Source organism: Dendropsophus ebraccatus, chromosome 8 (assembly GCF_027789765.1).
Source record: "Dendropsophus ebraccatus isolate aDenEbr1 chromosome 8, aDenEbr1.pat, whole genome shotgun sequence".
Taxonomy (NCBI): Eukaryota; Metazoa; Chordata; class Amphibia; order Anura; family Hylidae; genus Dendropsophus; species Dendropsophus ebraccatus.
Genome location: NC_091461.1, coordinates 98,494,592 through 98,517,926, shown reverse-complemented (window position 1 = coordinate 98,517,926; position 23,335 = coordinate 98,494,592). Strand labels below are relative to the sequence as shown.

Genomic DNA, 23,335 nt, shown 5'->3' with positions numbered 1-23,335 from the left:
TGCAGGGAGGTTCCAGGCACCAGACTGCAGGGAGGTACCAGGCACCAGAGTGCACGGAGATACCAGGCCACAGAGTGCAGGGAGGAATCAGGTCTGGGAGCGCAGAGGTACCAGGCCCCAGACTGCAGGGAGGTTCCAGGCACCAGACTGCAGGGAGGTACCAGGCACCAGAGTGCACGGAGATACCAGGCCCCAGAGTGCACGGAGATACCAGGCCCCAGAGTGCACGGAGATACCAGGCCCCAGAGTGCAGGGAGGAATCAGGTCCGGGAATGCAGGGAGGTACGAAGCACCAGAGTGCAGGGAGGGATCAGGTCTGGGAGTGCAGGGAGGCATAAGGCCCCAGAGTGCAGGGAGGGATCAGGTTTGGTAATGCAGGGAGGTACGAAGCACCAGAGTGCGAGGAGGCACAAGGCACAATTGAGAATATTGGTTGTGAGTAGTTGGGGTAACTCACCTTTCCAGAGGATTTTACGCCTCTAATGAGACAGAGAAACACAACAACCCAGGACAGCGCAAGACATCCGAGGATCGGCAGTCGAACCTCCCCCAAGTTCCCGATGTCATCTGACAACCGTAGCACGTAACGCCTGCAACATGGTGAGAAGTACAACATGAGTGACATCGTACTAATAATGATAATAATAATATTTATTTGTATAGCAGATAACAGATTCTGTTGCAGTGCAAAACCACCAGGATCCTGAGCACAAAATCACAAACCCCATGGGGGCAAAATATGTGACGGTATAATAGCCGCAACCTGCCTTAACGGACTCCTGATGCTGTGGAGGATAACCCCAGATTACCGGTCAGAAGCCTGGGACATGTGGTGGTGTGAGGTGAAAGCTGCCATGTTACTCAGGGATGGGTGACAACCTGAGGAGAAGTGTGAGGGCGGCTATGATACTCAGAGACAGCAGGGTATTGGTGATGACCTGATTTGAGCTATAATGGTGGCCATGTTACTCAGGGACAGCCCAGTGGGGATGGGTTGTCACCCAGCTTTCCCAAGTGCAGATATCACAGATTCTTGGAGACACTGGGGGTCTGTTGGGATATCTGCTACTGATGTTTGGAGCCGCTGAGCAGACAATGCAGGTCCATTAGACGTGAGGCACCCCGCACCCTGCAGACAATGCCCTGAGGCGGTCGCTTCCTGAGGGCCTCAGCTGCGTGTCTGGGGGTCTCGTCATGTTCTCCGTCCCTCCAGGAAGCGTTGGCATTGTCAGTGTTTCCTGTATAGACAATGGCATCAGAGCGGGGCACAGCTCAGCACAGAGTACTACCACCTCCCGCATTGTATGCCATGCTCTACACTACAACTCCTATCAGGCTCTGCAATGGTTAAAAATACTCCTCTTATCTACGGAGCGGGATCGGGGGCGCCAGCCGAGGCGCACAGTGACACAATGGCCACCTCATTCCGTACAATTCAAGGAAGCAAGAGCAGGACAATGAACAGTCGCTGAGCACCGCGGCAACACCTACTGTCACGTTCCTCACCCACTGCCTGCCAGAAAGAAGTACAATGTCAGAGGGCACTGCAGCGCTCCATTCTTCACAACGGTCAGCATCTGTTTGCTGTCAGTGAATGACAACATTCAGAGGTTGAACACCTGTCCTGACCTCATACTTCCCACAACTTAGGGTTTGTTACAATGCATCAGTCTGGACCACTGATCCCCAACCTGTGCCTCTATAGCTGCTGCAAAACTAAAACTCCCAGCACGCTGTGGCAAAACTGCTGCAAAAAACTTACAACTTATTGCAAAACTACAACCAGCTGGTTGTCAGGTCATCTGGAAGTAGTCGTTGTGGGACCACTGGTCTAGAAATTGCTCTGTGAGCTAAACATCAGCAGCGCAAATCTCTCTCCTGTGCTGAGGGTTTGTTGCAATGCATCAGTCCAGATTCCAGACAATTTAATAGACAGAACACTATTTAGACCAGATACAACTGTAACAAACCCTCAGCTGTGAGGCTGCATTTCAGATCGTGACAATTTTCAAGATCTCTGCTCACTGTCACTAAATGGAAACATTCGTTCAACATTCTGTCCTGTCCTCATACTTTTCCCTGCTGGAGGGTTTGTCACAGTGTATCAGTCTAGACCAGTGATGTTAGGTGTAGATGCTACCCCGCCTACCTCCAGTACTCCTCACTGGGACTCGTCCTCTTTCCAGTTTGGTTTAGAAGCTCTGAGAAGACGTCTTGGTGGGAGCTGAGGTTGAAGCTGCTGTTGGTGGAGGGGCTCAGGACGCCGACACAGTTGTCCGTGTTCCAGGGGTTATTGCAGTATGTCCAGGGCAGGACCCGCGTCATAGACGCAAAGAAGTAATAAAAGGCGATACAGATGACCACATTGTAATAAATACCGATATATGTGGAGACCACCATCATCCCGTAGCCCACACCTGGAGGAGACACAACAGACAGAGATGGGTGATACAGTGAGGAGCACAACACATATTATACAATGTAAACAGCAGAAATATCCATAACACCAATACAGGGAATCTATATCACAGAGGCAGCAGCAAAAGCACAGCAGAATAACCTCCCCAAATAACCAAGCTTTTATACCTTTAAACATGGGGCTGACACGCCACACCCCAAGGCATCCCTGACTGGCAAACTGTCCGAATGACAGCTCCATGAAGAAGAGTGGTATCCCGCAAAACACCAACATGATGAAGTATGGGAACATAAAGGCGCCTGAGGAGCAGAGAAGAGCAAAATTATATCTGCAGAGCCGTGATGTCACCTCCTGTATAATATATGTGGAGAGCAGTGATGTCACCTCCTGTATAATATATGTGGAGAGCCGTGATGTCACCTCCTGTATAATATATGTGGAGAGCAGTGATGTCCCCTCCTGTATAATATATGTGGAGAACATTGATGTCAACTCCTGTATAATATATGTGGAGAGCCGTGATGTCACCTCCTGTATAATATATGTGGAGAGCAGTGATGTCACCTCCTGTATAATATATGTGGAGAGCAGTGATGTCACCTCCTGTATAATATATGTGGAGAGCAGTGATGTCACCTCCTGTATAATATATGTGGAGAGCCGTGATGTCCCCTCCTGTATTATATATGTGGAGAACAGTGATGTCACCTCCTGTATAATATATGTGGAGAGCAGTGATGTCACCTCCTGTATAATATATGTGGAGAGCGGTGATGTCACCTCCTGTATAATATATGTGGAGAGCGGTGATGTCACTTCCTGTATAATATATGTGGAGAGCCGTGATGTCACCTCCTGTATAATATATGTGGAGAGCGGTGATGTCACTTCCTGTATAATATATGTGGAGAGCCGTGATGTCACCTCCTGTATAATATATGTGGAGAACAGTGATGTCACCTCCTGTATAATATATGTGGAGAGCGGTGATGTCACCTCCTGTATAATATATGTGGAGAGCAGTGATGTCACCTCCTGTATAATATATGTGGAGAGCAGTGATGTCACCTCCTGTATAATATATGTGGAGAGCAGTGATGTCACCTCCTGTATAATATATGTGGAGAGCAGTGATGTCACCTCCTGTATAATATATGTGGAGAGCAGTGATGTCACCTCCTGTATAATATATGTGGAGAGCCGTGATGTCACCTCCTGTATAATATATGTGGAGAGCAGTGATGTCACCTCCTGTATAATATATGTGGAGAGCAGTGATGTCACCTCCTGTATAATATATGTGGAGAGCAGTGATATCACCTCCTGTATAAATGATATCTGGAGACCAGTGTGGTGAGTTTCTATTCCATTTATCACTTACCTCCTCCATTCCGGTAACAGAGATACGGGAACCTCCAGACATTGCCCAGGCCCACAGCATAGCCCACACTGGTCAGGACAAACTCGATCTGGTTACCCCAGTTTCCCCTCTTCACATTCTCGTCTCTCTTGGAGGCTTCGCCGGGCACTGCGCCATTCTGTAAGGGAGTAGCCAAGCGATTAATGTCATGATGGTCACATAACATGAGAGGACTATAACTCTGAGCAATCACCCTCTACACAGAACAAGTGTTTTTCCCTATTAATTGCACTGTACACTCTGCTGGCTCTAATGGGCTCGCCTCTCTATCCCTGCAGCAGCACAAGCCTCTCCTCTCCTGACCTGGTCCTTGTCACACAGGTGCAGAGCTTGTTACAGTGTGTCAGCTGGACATGATTAGGAAGGTTTTGCAGCCATCGTAATTAATAAACAAGTCTCCATTCACTGACAGCAAGCACAGTCTGAATGTCAGTAGAAGTAAAACTGCAGAGCTCCTTACCACATGGTCATTAAACTTTAGTTATATAACTCTATGAGCCCCAATATTTAGTTTTTTTGGGTGACACAGGGGTGGGGGGCGATGTGGCACAGCGTGTTTGTCAGAGGGGTAGTGAGGATTACAGAAGATAATCCCAGGTCAGACGGGATGGTCACCAATTATAATGAGCCCCGGACCTGGCGCCAGACACCACCTCAGCTGCCAAAAATTATCCAGTCCAGAGCACATCCGACCGGCAGCGACTGATTCATCACCGGAGACCTCAGCAGGCGACCACAAGAGACTGGACTGGGATGCAGTGCAGACAGTAGAGGGTTAATAATAACAACAAATGAAGGATCATTGTAGAAGATAACCCCTGGGCAGAAAAATGAGTGCAGCTCTGGAGTATAATACAGGATGTAACTCAGGATCAGTAATGTAATATATGTATACAGTGACTCCACCAGCAGAATAGTGAGTGCAGCTCTGGTAACTCGATATGTGATAAGACGCATGTCGGCTGCAGCTCCTTCTCCTTCATAGACGTCTATTGTGTAGAGTACAAACACAATTGTTCCTCCAGGATTCGAGATTCCACCAGCTGACGGTTCTGGGCACACAATGGCCGCTCTGCAGCCCTTCTACATAAACAAGAGCTGTGGTCCAGTGATGCTAAGTGGACCCTGACACTGCCTGGGCTGCAGCGTCTATCACTAACCGAGAGGAGGGTATCTGATCACAAGGACTCCATCACTTTACACAACAGAGGTAGATACAACACACACAAAAAGTTAGGGATATTTGACTTGCAAGTGAAATTTATGGAAAATGTAAAAAAAAAGTTCCGGCTCCAGTAAGATTATATCATGAGGCATTTAAAAGAGAAGTCCGCCAAAAATGTAAGTATTATATTGCCCCCCAAAAGTTATACAAATCACCAATATACACTTATTACCGGAAATGCTTATAAAGTGCTTTTTTCCCTGCACTTACTACTGCATCAAGGCTTCACTTCCTGGATAACATGGTGATGTCACTTCCGGGATAACATGGTGATGTCACTTCCGGGATAACATGGTGATGTCACTTCCTGGATAAAATGGTGATGTCATGACCCGACTCCCAGAGCTGTGCGGGCTGGGGCTGCTGGCGAGGATGATGGCAGAGGGATGCTCAGTGTCCCTCCAGTGCCCTGTGTCTCTCAGTGTCCCCCTGCCATCATCCTCTCCAGCAGCCACAGCTCGCACAGCTCTTGGAGTTGGGTCGTGACATCAATATTTTATCCAGGAAGTGACATCACCATGTTATCCAGGAAGTGACATCACCATTTTATCCAAGAAGTAAAGACTTGATGTAGTAGTAAGTGCAGAGAAAAAAGCACTTTATAAGCATTTCCCGTAATAAGTGTATATTGGGGATTTGTATAATTTTTGGGGACGCAATACAATACTTAACCCCTTAACGACGCATGACGGGTAAACCCGTCATGCCACTGAAGGAGATGCAGAAAGGGCTCCCGGCGCTGTCCCTCTCTGCAGCGCCCGGCCGTTTTGTACAGCCAGGGACCGCACGCATTAGCCGCTGCAGCCGGCTAATTAGCTACTTAGATGGAGCTGTCAAAGCTGACAGCTCCATCTAACTAACGTTACAGCCCATACCTGGTGTCTAGTGGGGGAGATCCCTTCTTCCTACCCGGGCCGTGCCTCAGGGTCTGTATGCCGCTGATCCCGGCTTGGCAATAGATTGCTTCTGGCTACAGCAGCCCTAAGCAATCTAACACTGCAGTGAGTTCTATGAGAGATTTTTGATCACATAAAATCCAGAAAAATTGCAATAAAAAGCGATCAAAACGTTGCATATGCGCAATCAAGGTATCGATAGAAGGTACACATCATAGCGCAAAAAATGACACCTCAGACAGCCCCATACACCAAAAGATAAAAGCGCTTTAAGCATGGGAATAGAGTGATTTTAAGGAACATATATTTGTTAACAATGGTTTGATTAGAATAGAGAAGCAGGGCTGCTGTCAGAGGTCTGTGTGGTCACATGACCGCAATGTGGAAGGGGGGGAGGTGTTCAGCATGGACCAATCAGGAAGTGAGAATCACAGAGCTGTGCAGGAGGACAGTGACAGCAACTTCTCTATATAGCAGTGTGAATTGCTGAATGTAAGTGCAGGAAGATTATAGCAGCAGTGTGAATGGCTGAGTGTGAGTGCAGGAACATTATAGCAGTAGTGTTTATAGCTGAGTGTGAGTGCAGGCACATTATAGCAGCAGTGTGTATAGCTGAGTGTGAGTGCAGGCATATTATAGCAGGAATGGAGAGGATGGGAAACACAAGGGCTGACAGAAACTGCAGGGAGCATGAAGTAATGAGCAGGGCACATACATGCAGCACTGTCGGGGGAGAGAGAGGTTACAGCTATGGAGAGATTACCTCCACAGTCCTGTCCCCTGATGCAAGCCCCAGCCTGAAATGGATCTGATGTGATTTAGAAGGTGAGGAAGACTTCCTGGGTCAGAGTACAGTGCTGTAGACCACCCTGTGCAGACCATGCCCCACCTCCACTCCCCTTCCCACCCAGTACAGGGAGCTCTTAAATCAAGTTAAAATTTTGAAAAACTGCTCTTAAACCAAAACACTTTTAATCCAAGTTACTCCTAAACCAAGATACCACTGTGTGTGTGTATATATATATATATATATATATATATATATATATATATATATGTCCCTAAGTGCACAATTATCAAGCTGTGTAAAAGGCTCAGTAAGTGAGCGCTGATCTAGCTTACTTACATTAGTGATCGGGCCGTGTAATATGGCCCTTTTTGTCTGCTGAGGCATGGAATAACACTCTTCTTGAAGGACACTGAGCGTCTGCAGAGTTAGGAGCCTCTATGCAGCGATTTAGCTGATCCCATAGGTTTTTTATGGGATTCAGGTCTGGAGAATGCACAGGCTGCTCCATGTGAGGTACCCCAGTCTCCAGCAGCAGCCCCCTGATGAAACCCCGATGAGCTGGAGCATTGTTCTCCATGAAAATATTAGGTGGCTGTGTTGTTCATGCAGAGGCACGATGACTGTGGTGCTGTTACAGTGTGGGAAGGTGTGTCTAGTGGTGGTGTTACGGTGTGGGCAGGTGTGTCTAGTGGTGGCAGTATTACAGTGTGGGCAGGTGTGTCTAGTGGTGGTGTTGCAGTGTGGGCAGGTGTGTCTAGTGGTGGCAGTATTACAGTGTGGGCAGGTGTGTCTAGTGGTGGTGTTACAGTGTGGGCAGGTGTGTCTAGTGGTAGTGGTGTTACAGTGTGGGCAGGTGTGTCTAGTGGTAGTGGTGTTACAGTGTGGGCAGGTGTGTCTAGTGGTAGTGGTGTTACAGTGTGGCAGGTGTGTCTAGTGGTAGTGGTGTTACAGTGTGGGCAGGTGTGTCTAGTGGTAGTGGTGTTACAGTGTGGCAGGTGTGTCTAGTGGTGGTGGTTGTGGAACAGTGTGGGCAGGTGTCTCTAGTAAATACAGAACTTCCCTACACTGTGTGAACGGTACAGTGACAGACCCCATATTACCTGAATAACACCAGTAATCCAGTCACTGTGCCTCTGCATGAACAATGCTCCAGCGCATCAAGGTTGCATTATTAGGGAACGGTTGCTGGACACTGGGGTACCTGCACTTGCATGCATGGATTGGAATGCACTTTCTCTAGTCCTAAATCCCATAGAAAACCTATGGGAGTCGCTGTGTAGAGGCTTATAATACCCCAGAATACCCAAAAAGCAAAAAAATGGCTAATAGACAAAAACAGAAAAAATGCTGCAGCAACCTGCAAGTGTCAGCACCACATACGCTCCCTCTGTCATACACATGATAAAAACCTGTTCTAAAGAATTTTTTTACCATTTAATCAAATAGAATGTCTCACCACGAGAGATGGTCCCTATACTAGCAATAGCCTCTCTCGGACTATACGTTTGAGCCTAAAACATATCTATCTATCTTTAGAACAGGTTTTTATCATGTGTACGATGGAGTACCGTATTTTCTGGCATATAAGGCAACTTTTTAACCTTGAAAAATCTTCATAGAAGTCGGGGGTCGTCTTATACGCTGGGTACAGTCGCTCCATACGGTGGGGCTCAAAAATGGCCGCATCCCCACTGTATGGGACGACTACTTTAAAAAAAACCGAACATTTAACTCACCTGGGGCCTGTTCCCGGCATTGGTGTCTCCTGTACCGTTGGCAGCGCAGGCAGTGTGACAAACACTACCTGCGCCGGAGATCACCAAACCTCTCCCGGGAGAATGAGAGAGGCGTTGGAAGTTCCCAAAGCCTCTCTCATTCTCCTGAAGCTCTCCCGGCAGCCGAGGATCTCCGATGAGACGCTCGACTGCTCGGGAGAGGTTCGGCGATCTCTGTGTACGTCACGCTGCCTGCTCCGGAAACGGTGCTGCAGACGCGCCAATGCCAGGAATGGGCCCCAGGTGAGTTAAAGTGACTGTACCACCAGATCTATGCTGAAGCATTGAAGGTGGGCCGACCCATCCTTAGTGGGAAGAAACCCCAGCCCCTCCATGACGTGACTCTGTTGGAATCAATGGAACCCTATCATAGAGGGGCTAGGGTTTCCTCCCACTAAGGATGGGTTGGCCGCCTCCAGTGCTTTAGCCTGGGCCTGGTGGTACAGTCACTTTAAGGGTAGCTTCACACAAACCGTATCGCTGCGTATTTGACGCTGCATTTTTGGTGCGATTTTTACATGTGAGTTTTGATTTTCACATGAAAGTCAAAACTCGCATGTAAAAATCGCACCAAACACGCAGCGATAAAAATGCAACGATAAATATGCAGCGTTAAATACGCAGCGATACGGTACGCGTGAAGGCACCCCAATGGTGCGTTTACACCTACAGGATCTGCGGCTGATTTTCTGCTGCAGATCCGCAGCAGATTTCATTTAAATAACTAAACACAGCATCAAATCTGCACCATCAAATCTGCTGCAGATCCTGTAGGTGTGAACGCACCCTTAGGGTATAAACCCACACACGTATACGCAGCAGATACGCAACAAATACGCAGCAGATTTGTTGGTACAGATTTGATGCTGTGTTCAGTTATTTAGATCTAATCTGCTGCAAGTTTGCTGCGTATCGCAGCAGTAAATACGCTGCATATACGGTGTGTGGGTTTATACCCTTAAGGTTGTTTTTTTTAAATTTAGCTGCAGTTAACCCCTGCCTGACCACAACAGCTGGGCTGCGGTCAGGCAGGGGTTAACATTTTCCGGCGTATAAGGCAAACCCCTGACAATCTGCTTAAAAGTCAGGGGTCGTCTATACGCCGGAAAATCCGGGTATATGCGGTGAGTCCTGAGACTTGCAGGTGGCTGCAGCAGTTTCTCTGTATGTGTCAGGGTATACCCACCGCCAGTGTTGGCTTTTGTTTCAGTAAGTTGTGAGATGAGGAAACCGCCATTGCCGCTTCTAGTTTTATGGCAGAATATCACTGGGACTTATGCTTTTCAGAAGTTTCCCTGACTTTTTGTGAGGTGATGTATAATCCTGAGCCTGCTACAAAATCGTGGAGAATGTATCACACATCACAGGCTTGGATACAGCAATTTAGTGGACAGTATCACACACAACAGGATGAGATCCAGCAGCTCAGCAGACGGTATCACAAATATGGGCTTAGATACTGTGATTTAGTAGACAGCATGGCATGATAAGCTTAGATATGGTAGTACCACACACCATACACTTGGTCCATGGACATCAGGTTGGTGCCTGTGTGAGGCACATCCGCACAGTGCACAATGATGAGGTGAGTAGTCTGTGGTTATGGCTCATGCTGAGGTGTCGCTCGGGTCTTTGCGCCAGTCCTGTCAGATTCTCGGTCATGTGACAGCCGCTCCTTTCTCCCCGGGCTGTGAGCGACAACTGCCCCTAATACAGGAGACGGGACCTCCTTCTCCGACATTCTCGCTCCTCACCTGGAGCCGCCGAGCACGTCACGCCCCGGCGCAGACAGCGTGGTGACGTCATGACGTACGGCGCATTCTCGGGACGCGCCCAGTAGGAAGAAGAGACTTTGCATTGTGGGGACCGGGGAATGTGAGGTAAGTGGTGGTGGAATAATGTGTGGGCACACTACTGGGGGAGGGGTGAGGATGACGTGTGTGGGGGCAATGTTATAGGGGTAGTGGAATACGCTATTGTGGGAACTATTAGGGGTAAATTATGTGTGTGGGGGAGGGGTAGCTATTGTGTGGTGCACTATAGGGGTAATTACTGTGCGGGGGCACTATAGGGATAATTACTGTGCGGGGGCACTATAGGGATAATTACTGTGCGGGGGCACTATAGGGATAATTACTGTGCGGGGGCACTATAGGGATAATTACTGTGCGGGGGCACTATAGGGATAATTACTGTGCGGGGGGGTACTATAGGGATAATTACTGTGCGGGGGCACTATAGGGATAATTACTGTGCGGGGGGGTACTATAGGGATAATTACTGTGCAGGGGCACTATAGGGATAATTACTGTGCGGGGGCACTATAGGGATAATTACTGTGCGGGGGCACTATAGGGGTAATTACTGTGCGGGGGCACTATAGGGATAATTACTGTGCGGGGAGGTACTATAGAGATAATTACTGTGCGGGGGCACTATAGGGATAATTACTGTGCGGGGGCACTATAGGGGTAATTACTGTGCGGGGGGGTACTATAGGGATAATTACTGTGCGGGGAGGTATTATAGGGATAATTACTGTGCGGGGAAGTACTATAGGGATAATTACTGTGCGGGGAGGTAGTATAGGGATAATTACTGTGCGGGGGGGTACTATAGGGATAATTACTGTGCGGGGGCACTATAGGGATAATTACTGTGCGGGGGGGTACTATAGGGATAATTACTGTGCGGGGGCACTATAGGGATAATTACTGTGCGGGGGGGTACTATAGGGATAATTACTGTGCAGGGGCACTATAGGGATAATTACTGTGCGGGGGCACTATAGGGATAATTACTGTGCGGGGGCACTATAGGGATAATTACTGTGCGGGGGCACTATAGGGATAATTACTGTGCGGGGGCACTATAGGGATAATTACTGTGCGGGGGCACTATAGGGATAATTACTGTGTGGTGCACTATAGGGATAATTACTGTGCAGGGGCACTATAGGGATAATTACTGTGCGGGGGCACTATAGGGATAATTACTGTGTGGTGCACTATAGGGATAATTACTGTGCGGGGGCACTATAGGGATAATTACTGTGCAGGGGCACTATAGGGATAATTACTGTGCGGGGGCACTATAGGGATAATTACTGTGCGGGGGCACTATAGGGGTAATTACTGTGCGGGGGCACTATAGGGATAATTACTGTGCGGGGAGGTACTATAGAGATAATTACTGTGCGGGGGCACTATAGGGATAATTACTGTGCGGGGGCACTATAGGGGTAATTACTGTGCGGGGGGGTACTATAGGGATAATTACTGTGCGGGGAGGTATTATAGGGATAATTACTGTGCGGGGAAGTACTATAGGGATAATTACTGTGCGGGGAGGTAGTATAGGGATAATTACTGTGCGGGGGGGGTACTATAGGGATAATTACTGTGCGGGGGCACTATAGGGATAATTACTGTGCGGGGGCACTATAGGGATAATTACTGTGCGGGGAGGTACTATAGGGATAATTACTGTGCGGGGGCACTATAGGGATAATTACTGTGCGGGGGGGTACTATAGGGATAATTACTGTGCGGGGGCACTATAGGGATAATTACTGTGCGGGGGCACTATAGGGATAATTACTGTGCGGGGGGGTACTATAAGGATAATTACTGTGCGGGGGGTTACTATAGGGATAATTACTGTGCAGGGGCACTATAGGGATAATTACTGTGCGGGGGCACTATAGGGATAATTACTGTGCGGGGGCACTATAGGGATAATTACTGTGAGGGGGCACTATAGGGATAATTACTGTGCGGGGTCACTATAGGGATAATTACTTTACTGTGCGGGAGCACTATAGGGATAATTACTGTGCGGGGGGCACTATAGGGATAATTACTGTGCGGGGGCACTATAGGGATAATTACTGTGCGGGAGCACTATAGGGATAATTACTGTGCGGGGGGGGGGGTACTATAGGGATAATTACTGTGCAGGGGCACTATAGGGATAATTACTGTGCGGGGGGCACTATAGGGATAATTACTGTGCGGGGGCACTATAGGGATAATTACTGTGCGGGAGCACTATAGGGATAATTACTGTGTGGGGGGGGTACTATAGGGATAATTACTGTGCGGGGGGGGGTACTATAGGGATAATTACTGTGCAGGGGCACTATAGGGATAATTACTGTGCGGGGGCACTATAGGGATAATTACTGTGCGGGAGCACTATAGGGATAATTACTGTGTGGGGGGCACTATAGGGATAATTACTGTGTGGTGCACTATAGGGGTAATTACTGTGCGGGGGCACTATAAGGATAATTACTGTGCGGGGCACTATAAGGATAATTACTGTGCGGGGGCACTATAAGGATAATTACTGTGCGGGGGGTACTATAGGGAGAATTACTGTGCAGGGGCACTATAGGGATAATTACTGTGCGGGAGCACTATAGGGATAATTACTGTGCGGGGGCACTATAAGGATAATTACTGTGCGGGGGCACTATAGGGATAATTACTGTGCGGGGGGTACTATAGGGAGAATTACTGTGCAGGGGCACTATAGGGATAATTACTGTGCGGGAGCACTATAGGGATAATTACTGTGCGGGAGCACTATAGGGATAATTACTGTGCGGGAGCACTATAGGGATAATTACTGTGCGGGAGCACTATAGGGATAATTACTGTGCGGGAGCACTATAGGGATAATTACTGTGCGGGGGCACTATAGGGATAATTACTGTGCGGGAGCACTATAGGGATAATTACTGTGCGGGGGGGGGTACTATAGGGATAATTACTGTGCGGGAGCACTATAGGGATAATTACTGTGCGGGAGCACTATAGGGATAATTACTGTGCGGGAGCACTATAGGGATAATTACTGTGTGGGGGGCACTATAGGGATAATTACTGTGTGGTGCACTATAGGGGTAATTACTGTGCGGGGGCACTATAAGGATAATTACTGTGCGGGGCACTATAAGGATAATTACTGTGCGGGGGCACTATAAGGATAATTACTGTGCGGGGGCACTATAGGGATAATTACTGTGCGGGGGGTACTATAGGGAGAATTACTGTGCAGGGGCACTATAGGGATAATTACTGTGCGGGAGTACTATAGGGATAATTACTGTGCGGGGGCACTATAGGGATAATTACTGTGCGGGGGCACTATAGGGATAATTACTGTGCGGGAGCACTATAGGGATAATTACTGTGCGGGGGGGGTACTATAGGGATAATTACTGTGCGGGAGCACTATAGGGATAATTACTGTGCGGGAGCACTATAGGGATAATTACTGTGCGGGAGCACTATAGGGATAATTACTGTGTGGGGGGGGTACTATAGGGATAATTACTGTGCGGGGGGGGGGGGGGGTACTATAGGGATAATTACTGTGCAGGGGCACTATAGGGATAATTACTGTGCGGGGGGCACTATAGGGATAATTACTGTGCGGGGGCACTATAGGGATAATTACTGTGCGGGGGGGGGGTACTATAGGGATAATTACTGTGCGGGAGCACTATAGGGATAATTACTGTGTGGGGGGGGGTACTATAGGGATAATTACTGTGCGGGGGGGGTACTATAGGGATAATTACTGTGCAGGGGCACTATAGGGATAATTACTGTGCGGGGGGCACTATAGGGATAATTACTGTGCGGGGGCACTATAGGGATAATTACTGTGTGGGGGGCACTATAGGGATAATTACTGTGTGGTGCACTATAGGGGTAATTACTGTGCGGGGGCACTATAAGGATAATTACTGTGCGGGGCACTATAAGGATAATTACTGTGCGGGGGCACTATAAGGATAATTACTGTGCGGGGGCACTATAGGGATAATTACTGTGCGGGGGGTACTATAGGGAGAATTACTGTGCAGGGGCACTATAGGGATAATTACTGTGCGGGAGCACTATAGGGATAATTACTGTGCGGGGGCACTATAGGGATAATTACTGTGCGGGAGCACTATAGGGATAATTACTGTGCGGGGGGGGGTACTATAGGGATAATTACTGTGCGGGAGCACTATAGGGATAATTACTGTGCGGGAGCACTATAGGGATAATTACTGTGCGGGGAGGTACTATAGGGATAATTACTGTGCGGGGGGGGGGGTACTATAGGGATAATTACTGTGCGGGGGGGGTACTATAGGGATAATTACTGTGCGGGGGGGGTACTATAGGGATAATTACTGTGCGGGGGGGGTACTATAGGGATAATTACTGTGCGGGGGGGTACTATAGGGATAATTACTGTGCGGGGGGGGGGGGGTACTATAGGGATAATTAGTGTGCTGGGGAACTATAGGGATAATTACTGTGCGGGGGGGGGGGTACTATAGGGATAATTACTGTGCGGGGGGGGTACTATAGGGATAATTAGTGTGCTGGGGAACTATAGGGATAATTACTGTGCGGGGGGGGGGGTACTATAGGGATAATTACTGTGCGGGGAGGTACTATAGGGATAATTACTGTGCGGGAGCACTATAGGGATAATTACTGTGCGGGGGGGGGGTACTATAGGGATAATTACTGTGCGGGGGGGGGGGTACTATAGGGATAATTACTGTGGGGGGGGGGTACTATAGGGATAATTACTGTGCGGGGTACTATAGGGATAATTACTGTGCGGGGGGGTACTATAGGGATAATTACTGTGTGGGGGGGTACTATAGGGATAATTACTGTGCGGGGGGGGTACTATAGGGATAATTAGTGTGCTGGGGAACTATAGGGATAATTAGTGTGCGGGGGGGGGTACTATAGGGATAATTACTGTGCGGGGGGGGGGGTACTATAGGGATAATTAGTGTGCTGGGGAACTATAGGGATAATTACTGTGCGGGGGGGGTACTTTAGGGATAATTACTGTGCGGGGGGGGGTACTATAGGGATAATTAGTGTGCTGGGGAACTATAGGGATAATTACTGTGCGGGGGGGGTACTATAGGGATAATTACTGTGCGGGGAGGTACTATAGGGATAATTACTGTGCGGGAGCACTATAGGGATAATTACTGTGCGGGGGGGGGGGGTACTATAGGGATAATTACTGTGCGGGGGGGGGGTACTATAGGGATAATTACTGTGCGGGGGGGGGGGGTACTATAGGGATAATTACTGTGCGGGGTACTATAGGGATAATTACTGTGCGGGGGGGGTACTATAGGGATAATTACTGTGTGGGGGGGGTACTATAGGGATAATTACTGTGCGGGGGGGGTACTATAGGGATAATTAGTGTGCTGGGGAACTATAGGGATAATTAGTGTGCTGGGGAACTATAGGGATAATTAGTGTGCGGGGGGGTACTATAGGGATAATTACTGTGCGGGGGGGGGGTACTATAGGGATAATTACTGTGCGGGGGGGGGGTACTATAGGGATAATTACTGTGCGGGGGGGTACTATAGGGATAATTAGTGTGCTGGGGAACTATAGGGATAATTAGTGTGCGGGGGGGTACTATAGGGATAATTACTGTGCGGGGGGGGGGTACTATAGGGATAATTACTGTGCGGGGGGGGGGTACTATAGGGATAATTACTGTGCAGGGGCACTATAGGGATAATTACTGTGCGGGGGGCACTATAGGGATAATTACTGTGCGGGGGCACTATAGGGATAATTACTGTGCGGGAGCACTATAGGGATAATTACTGTGTGGGGGGGGGTACTATAGGGATAATTACTGTGCGGGGGGGGGTACTATAGGGATAATTACTGTGCAGGGGCACTATAGGGATAATTACTGTGCGGGGGGCACTATAGGGATAATTACTGTGCGGGGGCACTATAGGGATAATTACTGTGCGGGAGCACTATAGGGATAATTACTGTGTGGGGGGCACTATAGGGATAATTACTGTGTGGTGCACTATAGGGGTAATTACTGTGCGGGGGCACTATAAGGATAATTACTGTGCGGGGCACTATAAGGATAATTACTGTGCGGGGGCACTATAAGGATAATTACTGTGCGGGGGGTACTATAGGGAGAATTACTGTGCAGGGGCACTATAGGGATAATTACTGTGCGGGAGCACTATAGGGATAATTACTGTGCGGGGGCACTATAAGGATAATTACTGTGCGGGGGCACTATAGGGATAATTACTGTGCGGGGGGTACTATAGGGAGAATTACTGTGCAGGGGCACTATAGGGATAATTACTGTGCGGGAGCACTATAGGGATAATTACTGTGTGGGGGGCACTATAGGGATAATTACTGTGTGGTGCACTATAGGGGTAATTACTGTGCGGGGGCACTATAAGGATAATTACTGTGCGGGGCACTATAAGGATAATTACTGTGCGGGGGCACTATAAGGATAATTACTGTGCGGGGGTACTATAGGGAGAATTACTGTGCAGGGGCACTATAGGGATAATTACTGTGCGGGAGCACTATAGGGATAATTACTGTGCGGGGGCACTATAAGGATAATTACTGTGCGGGGGCACTATAGGGATAATTACTGTGCGGGGGGTACTATAGGGAGAATTACTGTGCAGGGGCACTATAGGGATAATTACTGTGCGGGAGCACTATAGGGATAATTACTGTGCGGGAGCACTATAGGGATAATTGCTGTGCGGGAGCACTATAGGGATAATTACTGTGTGGGGGGCACTATAGGGATAATTACTGTGTGGTGCACTATAGGGGTAATTACTGTGCGGGGGCACTATAAGGATAATTACTGTGCGGGGCACTATAAGGATAATTACTGTGCGGGGGCACTATAAGGATAATTACTGTGCGGGGGCACTATAGGGATAATTACTGTGCGGGGGGTACTATAGGGAGAATTACTGTGCAGGGGCACTATAGGGATAATTACTGTGCGGGAGCACTATAGGGATAATTACTGTGCGGGGGCACTATAGGGATAATTACTGTGTGGGGGCACTATAGGGATAATTACTGTGCGGGAGCACTATAGGGATAATTATTGTGCGGGGGGGGTACTATAGGGATAATTACTGTGCGGGAGCACTATAGGGATAATTACTGTGCGGGAGCACTATAGGGATAATTACTGTGCGGGAGCACTATAGGGATAATTACTGTGCGGGAGCACTATAGGGATAATTACTGTGTGGGGGGCACTATAGGGATAATTACTGTGTGGTGCACTATAGGGGTAATTACTGTGCGGGGGCACTATAAGGATAATTACTGTGCGGGGCACTATAAGGATAATTACTGTGCGGGGGCACTATAAGGATAATTACTGTGCGGGGGCACTATAGGGATAATTACTGTGCGGGGCGTACTATAGGGAGAATTACTGTGCAGGGGCACTATAGGGATAATTACTGTGCGGGAGCACTATAGGGATAATTACTGTGCGGGGGCACTATAGGGATAATTACTGTGTGGGGGCACTATAGGGATAATTACTGTGCGGGAGCACTATAGGGATAATTACTGTGCGGGGGGGGTACTATAGGGATAATTACTGTGCGGGAGCACTATAGGGATAATTACTGTGCGGGAGCACTATAGGGATAACTACTGTGCGGGAGCACTATAGGGATAATTACTGTGTGGTGGGGGGGTACTATAGGGATAATTACTGTGCGGGGGGGGGGGGGTACTATAGGGATAATTACTGTGCAGGGGCACTATAGGGATAATTACTGTGCGGGGGGCACTATAGGGATAATTACTGTGCGGGGGCACTATAGGGATAATTACTGTGCGGGAGCACTATAGGGATAATTACTGTGCGGGGGGGGGGGGTACTATAGGGATAATTACTGTGCGGGAGCACTATAGGGATAATTACTGTGTGTGGGGGGGTACTATAGGGATAATTACTGTGCGGGGGGGGGTACTATAGGGATAATTACTGTGCAGGGGCACTATAGGGATAATTACTGTGCGGGGGGCACTATAGGGATAATTACTGTGCGGGGGCACTATAGGGATAATTACTGTGTGGGGGGCACTATAGGGATAATTACTGTGTGGTGCACTATAGGGGTAATTACTGTGCGGGGGCACTATAAGGATAATTACTGTGCGGGGCACTATAAGGATAATTACTGTGCGGGGGCACTATAAGGATAATTACTGTGCGGGGGCACTATAGGGATAATTACTGTGCGGGGGGTACTATAGGGAGAATTACTGTGCAGGGGCACTATAGGGATAATTACTGTGCGGGAGCACTATAGGGATAATTACTGTGCGGGGGCACTATAGGGATAATTACTGTGTGGGGGCACTATAGGGATAATTACTGTGCGGGAGCACTATAGGGATAATTACTGTGCGGGGGGGGGGGTACTATAGGGATAATTACTGTGCGGGAGCACTATAGGGATAATTACTGTGCGGGAGCACTATAGGGATAATTACTGTGCGGGGAGGTACTATAGGGATAATTACTGTGCGGGGGGGGGGTACTATAGGGATAATTACTGTGCGGGGGGGGTACTATAGGGATAATTACTGTGCGGGGGGGGTACTATAGGGATAATTACTGTGCGGGGGGGGTACTATAGGGATAATTACTGTGCGGGGGGGGTACTATAGGGATAATTACTGTGCGGGGAAGTACTATAGGGATAATTACTGTGCGGGGGGGGTACTATAGGGATAATTACTGTGCGGGGGGGGTACTATAGGGATAATTAGTGTGCTGGGGAACTATAGGGATAATTACTGTGCGGGGGGGGGGTACTATAGGGATAATTACTGTGCGGGGGGGGTACTATAGGGATAATTAGTGTGCTGGGGAACTATAGGGATAATTACTGTGCGGGGGGGGGGTACTATAGGGATAATTACTGTGCGGGGAGGTACTATAGGGATAATTACTGTGCGGGAGCACTATAGGGATAATTACTGTGCGGGGGGGGGTACTATAGGGATAATTACTGTGCGGGGGGGGGTACTATAGGGATAATTACTGTGCGGGGGGGGTACTATAGGGATAATTACTGTGCGGGGTACTATAGGGATAATTACTGTGCGGGGGGGTACTATAGGGATAATTACTGTGTGGGGGGGTACTATAGGGATAATTACTGTGCGGGGGGGTACTATAGGGATAATTAGTGTGCTGGGGAACTATAGGGATAATTAGTGTGCGGGGGGGGTACTATAGGGATAATTACTGTGCGGGGGGGGGGGGTACTATAGGGATAATTAGTGTGCTGGGGAACTATAGGGATAATTACTGTGCGGGGGGGGTACTTTAGGGATAATTACTGTGCGGGGGGGGTACTATAGGGATAATTAGTGTGCTGGGGAACTATAGGGATAATTACTGTGCGGGGGGGGGTACTATAGGGATAATTACTGTGCGGGGAGGTACTATAGGGATAATTACTGTGCGGGAGCACTATAGGGATAATTACTGTGCGGGGGGGGTACTATAGGGATAATTACTGTGCGGGGGGGGGGTACTATAGGGATAATTACTGTGCGGGGGGGGGTACTATAGGGATAATTACTGTGCGGGGTACTATAGGGATAATTACTGTGCGGGGGGGGTACTATAGGGATAATTACTGTGTGGGGGGGGGTACTATAGGGATAATTACTGTGCGGGGGGGGGTACTATAGGGATAATTAGTGTGCTGGGGAACTATAGGGATAATTAGTGTGCTGGGGAACTATAGGGATAATTAGTGTGCGGGGGGGTACTATAGGGATAATTACTGTGCGGGGGGGGGGTACTATAGGGATAATTACTGTGCGGGGGGGGGTACTATAGGGATAATTACTGTGCGGGGGGGTACTATAGGGATAATTAGTGTGCTGGGGAACTATAGGGATAATTAGTGTGCGGGGGGGTACTATAGGGATAATTACTGTGCGGGGGGGGGGGGTACTATAGGGATAATTACTGTGCGGGGGGGGGGTACTATAGGGATAATTACTGTGCGGGGGGGTACTATAGGGATAATTAGTGTGCTGGGGAACTATAGGGATAATTAGTGTGCTGGGGAACTATAGGGATAATTAGTGTGTGGGTGCAAAGTAATAACTGCTATTTGCCGCTTGAGCTTGACGCATAACACCCCTCACAGAATATGGGGGTACAGCAGCCAGTGTGGCTCGTACAATGATATTAGGGTGTCATATTAAAACCAGAGGACTGCTAAAGCTGGTAGTACCCGTGGGCAGGGCCGCTTTAACCTAGGTGCATATGGTGCACATGCATCGGGCCCCCTGGTTCAGATCACGTGACAGGGGCCCCGGCTGAGTCAGCACAAATTTTCACAACCGCTGAGGAGAGCAGTGAAGGGTAAGGAGCTGAGGACACAAGTGTTGGCGCTCTGTGACAGTGCGGGGCTGGTGGTGGTCGGGAAGGAGGAGGACTGTAGCGGCTTCCTGTGAGACCTGGTCACCATGCACAGTGCAGAGTGACCGGGTCTTACAGGAAGCAGCTACAGGCTGCATTACATGCTCTGCTGGCCCTGTCTGCAGGGGACAAGCATCCAGCCTCTCCCCAGGCAGAGTGTGTGTGGGGGTGTGTGGAGGGGGCGAATTGAAGCTCGGGGCCCACTGACAGAGGATTTGCCCACCAGACCTGTCCGGAGTATGTCCCGATAAGCCCCACCCCCTGGTCTCAAGCCCCGCCCCCAGCACAGACCGCGGGTGGTATTTTAACACTTACTGCCATTCAGAAGTCACCCAGCTTTCCTGCATCTTATATTGTATGACTGAGGCCACCCAGCTTTCCCAGGATCTTAGTCTTAGTATGATGGGGGGGTCACAAGATCTTACAGACTAGAAGGACTGAGTCAGTCCTCCTAGTCTGTAAGCTCTTGTGTCCCCCCAGTCCTCCTCCTAGTCTGTAAGCTCCTGTGTCCCCCCCAGTCCTCCTCCTAGTCTGTAAGCTCCTGTCCCCCCCAGTCCTCCTCCTAGTCTGTAAGCTCCTGTGTCCCCCCCAGTCCTCCTAGTGTATAAGCTCCTGTGTCCCCCAGTCCTCCTCCTAGTCTGTAAGCTCCTATGTCCCCCCAGTCCTCCTAGTCTGTAAGCTCCTATGTCCCCCCAGTCCTCCTCCTAGTCTGTAAGCTCCTGCCCCCCCCCCCCAGTCCTCCTCCTAGTCTGTAAGCTCCTGTGTCCCCCCAGTCCTCCTAGTCTGTAAGCTCCTGTGTCCCCCCCAGTCCTCCTCCTAGTCTGTAAACTCCTGTCCCCCCCCTGTCCTCCTCCTAGTCTGTAAGCTCCTGTGTCCCCTAGTCCTCCTCCTAGTCTGTAAGCTCCTGTCCCCCCCAGTCCTCCTCCTAGTCTGTAAACTCCTGTCCCCCCCAGTCCTCCTCCTAGTCTGTAAACTCCTGTCCCCCCCAGTCCTCCTCCTAGTCTGTAAGCTCCTGTGTCCCCCCAGTCCTCCTCCTAGTCTGTAAGCTCCTGTGTCCCCCAGTCCTCCTCCTAGTCTGTAAGCTCATGTGTCCCCCCAGTCCTCCTAGTCTGTAAGCTCCTGTGTCCCCCCCAGTCCTCCTCCTAGTCTGTAAACTCCTGTCCCCCCCCCAGTCCTCCTCCTAGTCTGTAAGCTCCTGTGTCCCCTAGTCCTCCTCCTAGTCTGTAAGCTCCTGTGTCCCCCAGTCCTCCTAGTCTGTAAACTCCTGTGCCCCCCCCCAGTCCTCCTAGTCTGTAAGCTCCTGTGTCCCCCCCCAGTCCTCCTAGTCTGTAAGCTCCTGTGTCCCCCCAGTCCTCCTAGTCTGTAAGCTCCTGTGTCCCCCAGTCCTCCTAGTCTGTAAGCTCCTGTGTCCCCCCAGTCCTCCTCCTAGTCTGTAAGCTCCTGTGTCCCCCCCAGTCCTCCTAGTCTGTAAGCTCCTGTGCCCCCAGTCCTCCTCCTAGTCTGTAAGCTCCTATGTCCCCCAGTCCTCCTCCTACAGACTAGGAGGACGACTGGGGGGACACAAGAGCTTACACACCCATACTCCCTACAGTGGGAACCTGTTATAGCCAGAAACTGTTCCAGTGGTGATATTAGGTCTGTACGTGCCCCCACTAGCTTCACTCTCCATTATTCATAAAGATTTAGGGGTATTGTACCTGACATAGGAATGCTCCCCGACCATATTCCCTTTTTATAACTTGTCATAAAACCTGATGCACTGAGTATAATGCCCCAGTGATAATACCTGATAAATATAATTCAGTTAAGCTTTATAAGGAGAGGGGGCCCACTCTTGAGGTCTGTGCACTGGGCCCACCAGTGTATTAAAACGGCCCTGCCCGTGGGTGGGATGGTCCCAAAAGTGGCCCATATAACAATTGACCATGGTATAAAAAAAAAATATATGGTACTTATTTACAACAGCCAAAATTAATAAAAGAAAATAATTTATTGCATATAGCACAGGTATTATGTGTTTTGGGAGCTCAACTCCCTTCCTCAGGTACAATGGATAATCTGCAATGCATAATCTCTGTACAGTGCATATTCAGTGCACTGTAAGGGCCCTTGCTCACTAAAGAAATCAAGTGGATAACTTGCCGCAAATTCCGTCTCTTGCGCTCCTGCTTGACTCTCCAGTCTATGCTCTGGCGGATTCTGACGTCGACCCAAAGAATTGACATGTCACTTCTTTGGGCGGACGACGGAATCCGCCTCACCATAAAATGAAGCCTATGGGACCGGCAGAACTTCATTCGGGGACAAGAGAGTAATCCATGTGATTTTCTTAGTGTGCAAGGATAGTGTGCAATGTATAGCTCTGTAACGTCTATTTTTGTCTATGTATGTACCCCCAGAATTGTAAAGTTCTGCGGAATCTGTTGGCGCTATATAAATTAAAATTATTATTATTAATATTATTAAGGGCCCTATCG

The 23,335-nt window shown here is 49.0% G+C and overlaps 1 protein-coding gene across 4 annotated transcripts in view; it reads right to left on the bottom strand.

The window, feature by feature from the left end:
• The window catches only part of SLC6A9 (solute carrier family 6 member 9), a 101,139-nt gene that overhangs the window by 12,608 nt on the left and 65,196 nt on the right, over positions 1 to 23,335 (bottom strand). For 2 of the 4 annotated variants that reach the window (XM_069981172.1, XM_069981173.1), the window contains 4 exons: positions 3,801 to 3,957; positions 2,587 to 2,718; positions 2,150 to 2,417; positions 458 to 590 (listed from right to left, as the gene is read on the bottom strand). In XM_069981172.1, coding sequence (XP_069837273.1) covers positions 458 to 590; positions 2,150 to 2,417; positions 2,587 to 2,718; positions 3,801 to 3,957 — 690 coding nt within the window. Of the gene's footprint in view, positions 1 to 457; positions 591 to 2,149; positions 2,418 to 2,586; positions 2,719 to 3,800; positions 3,958 to 9,711; positions 9,781 to 10,040; positions 10,281 to 23,335 lie in introns of those variants that run through there. The other 2 variants (XM_069981174.1, XM_069981171.1) reach the window with 2 other exon arrangements.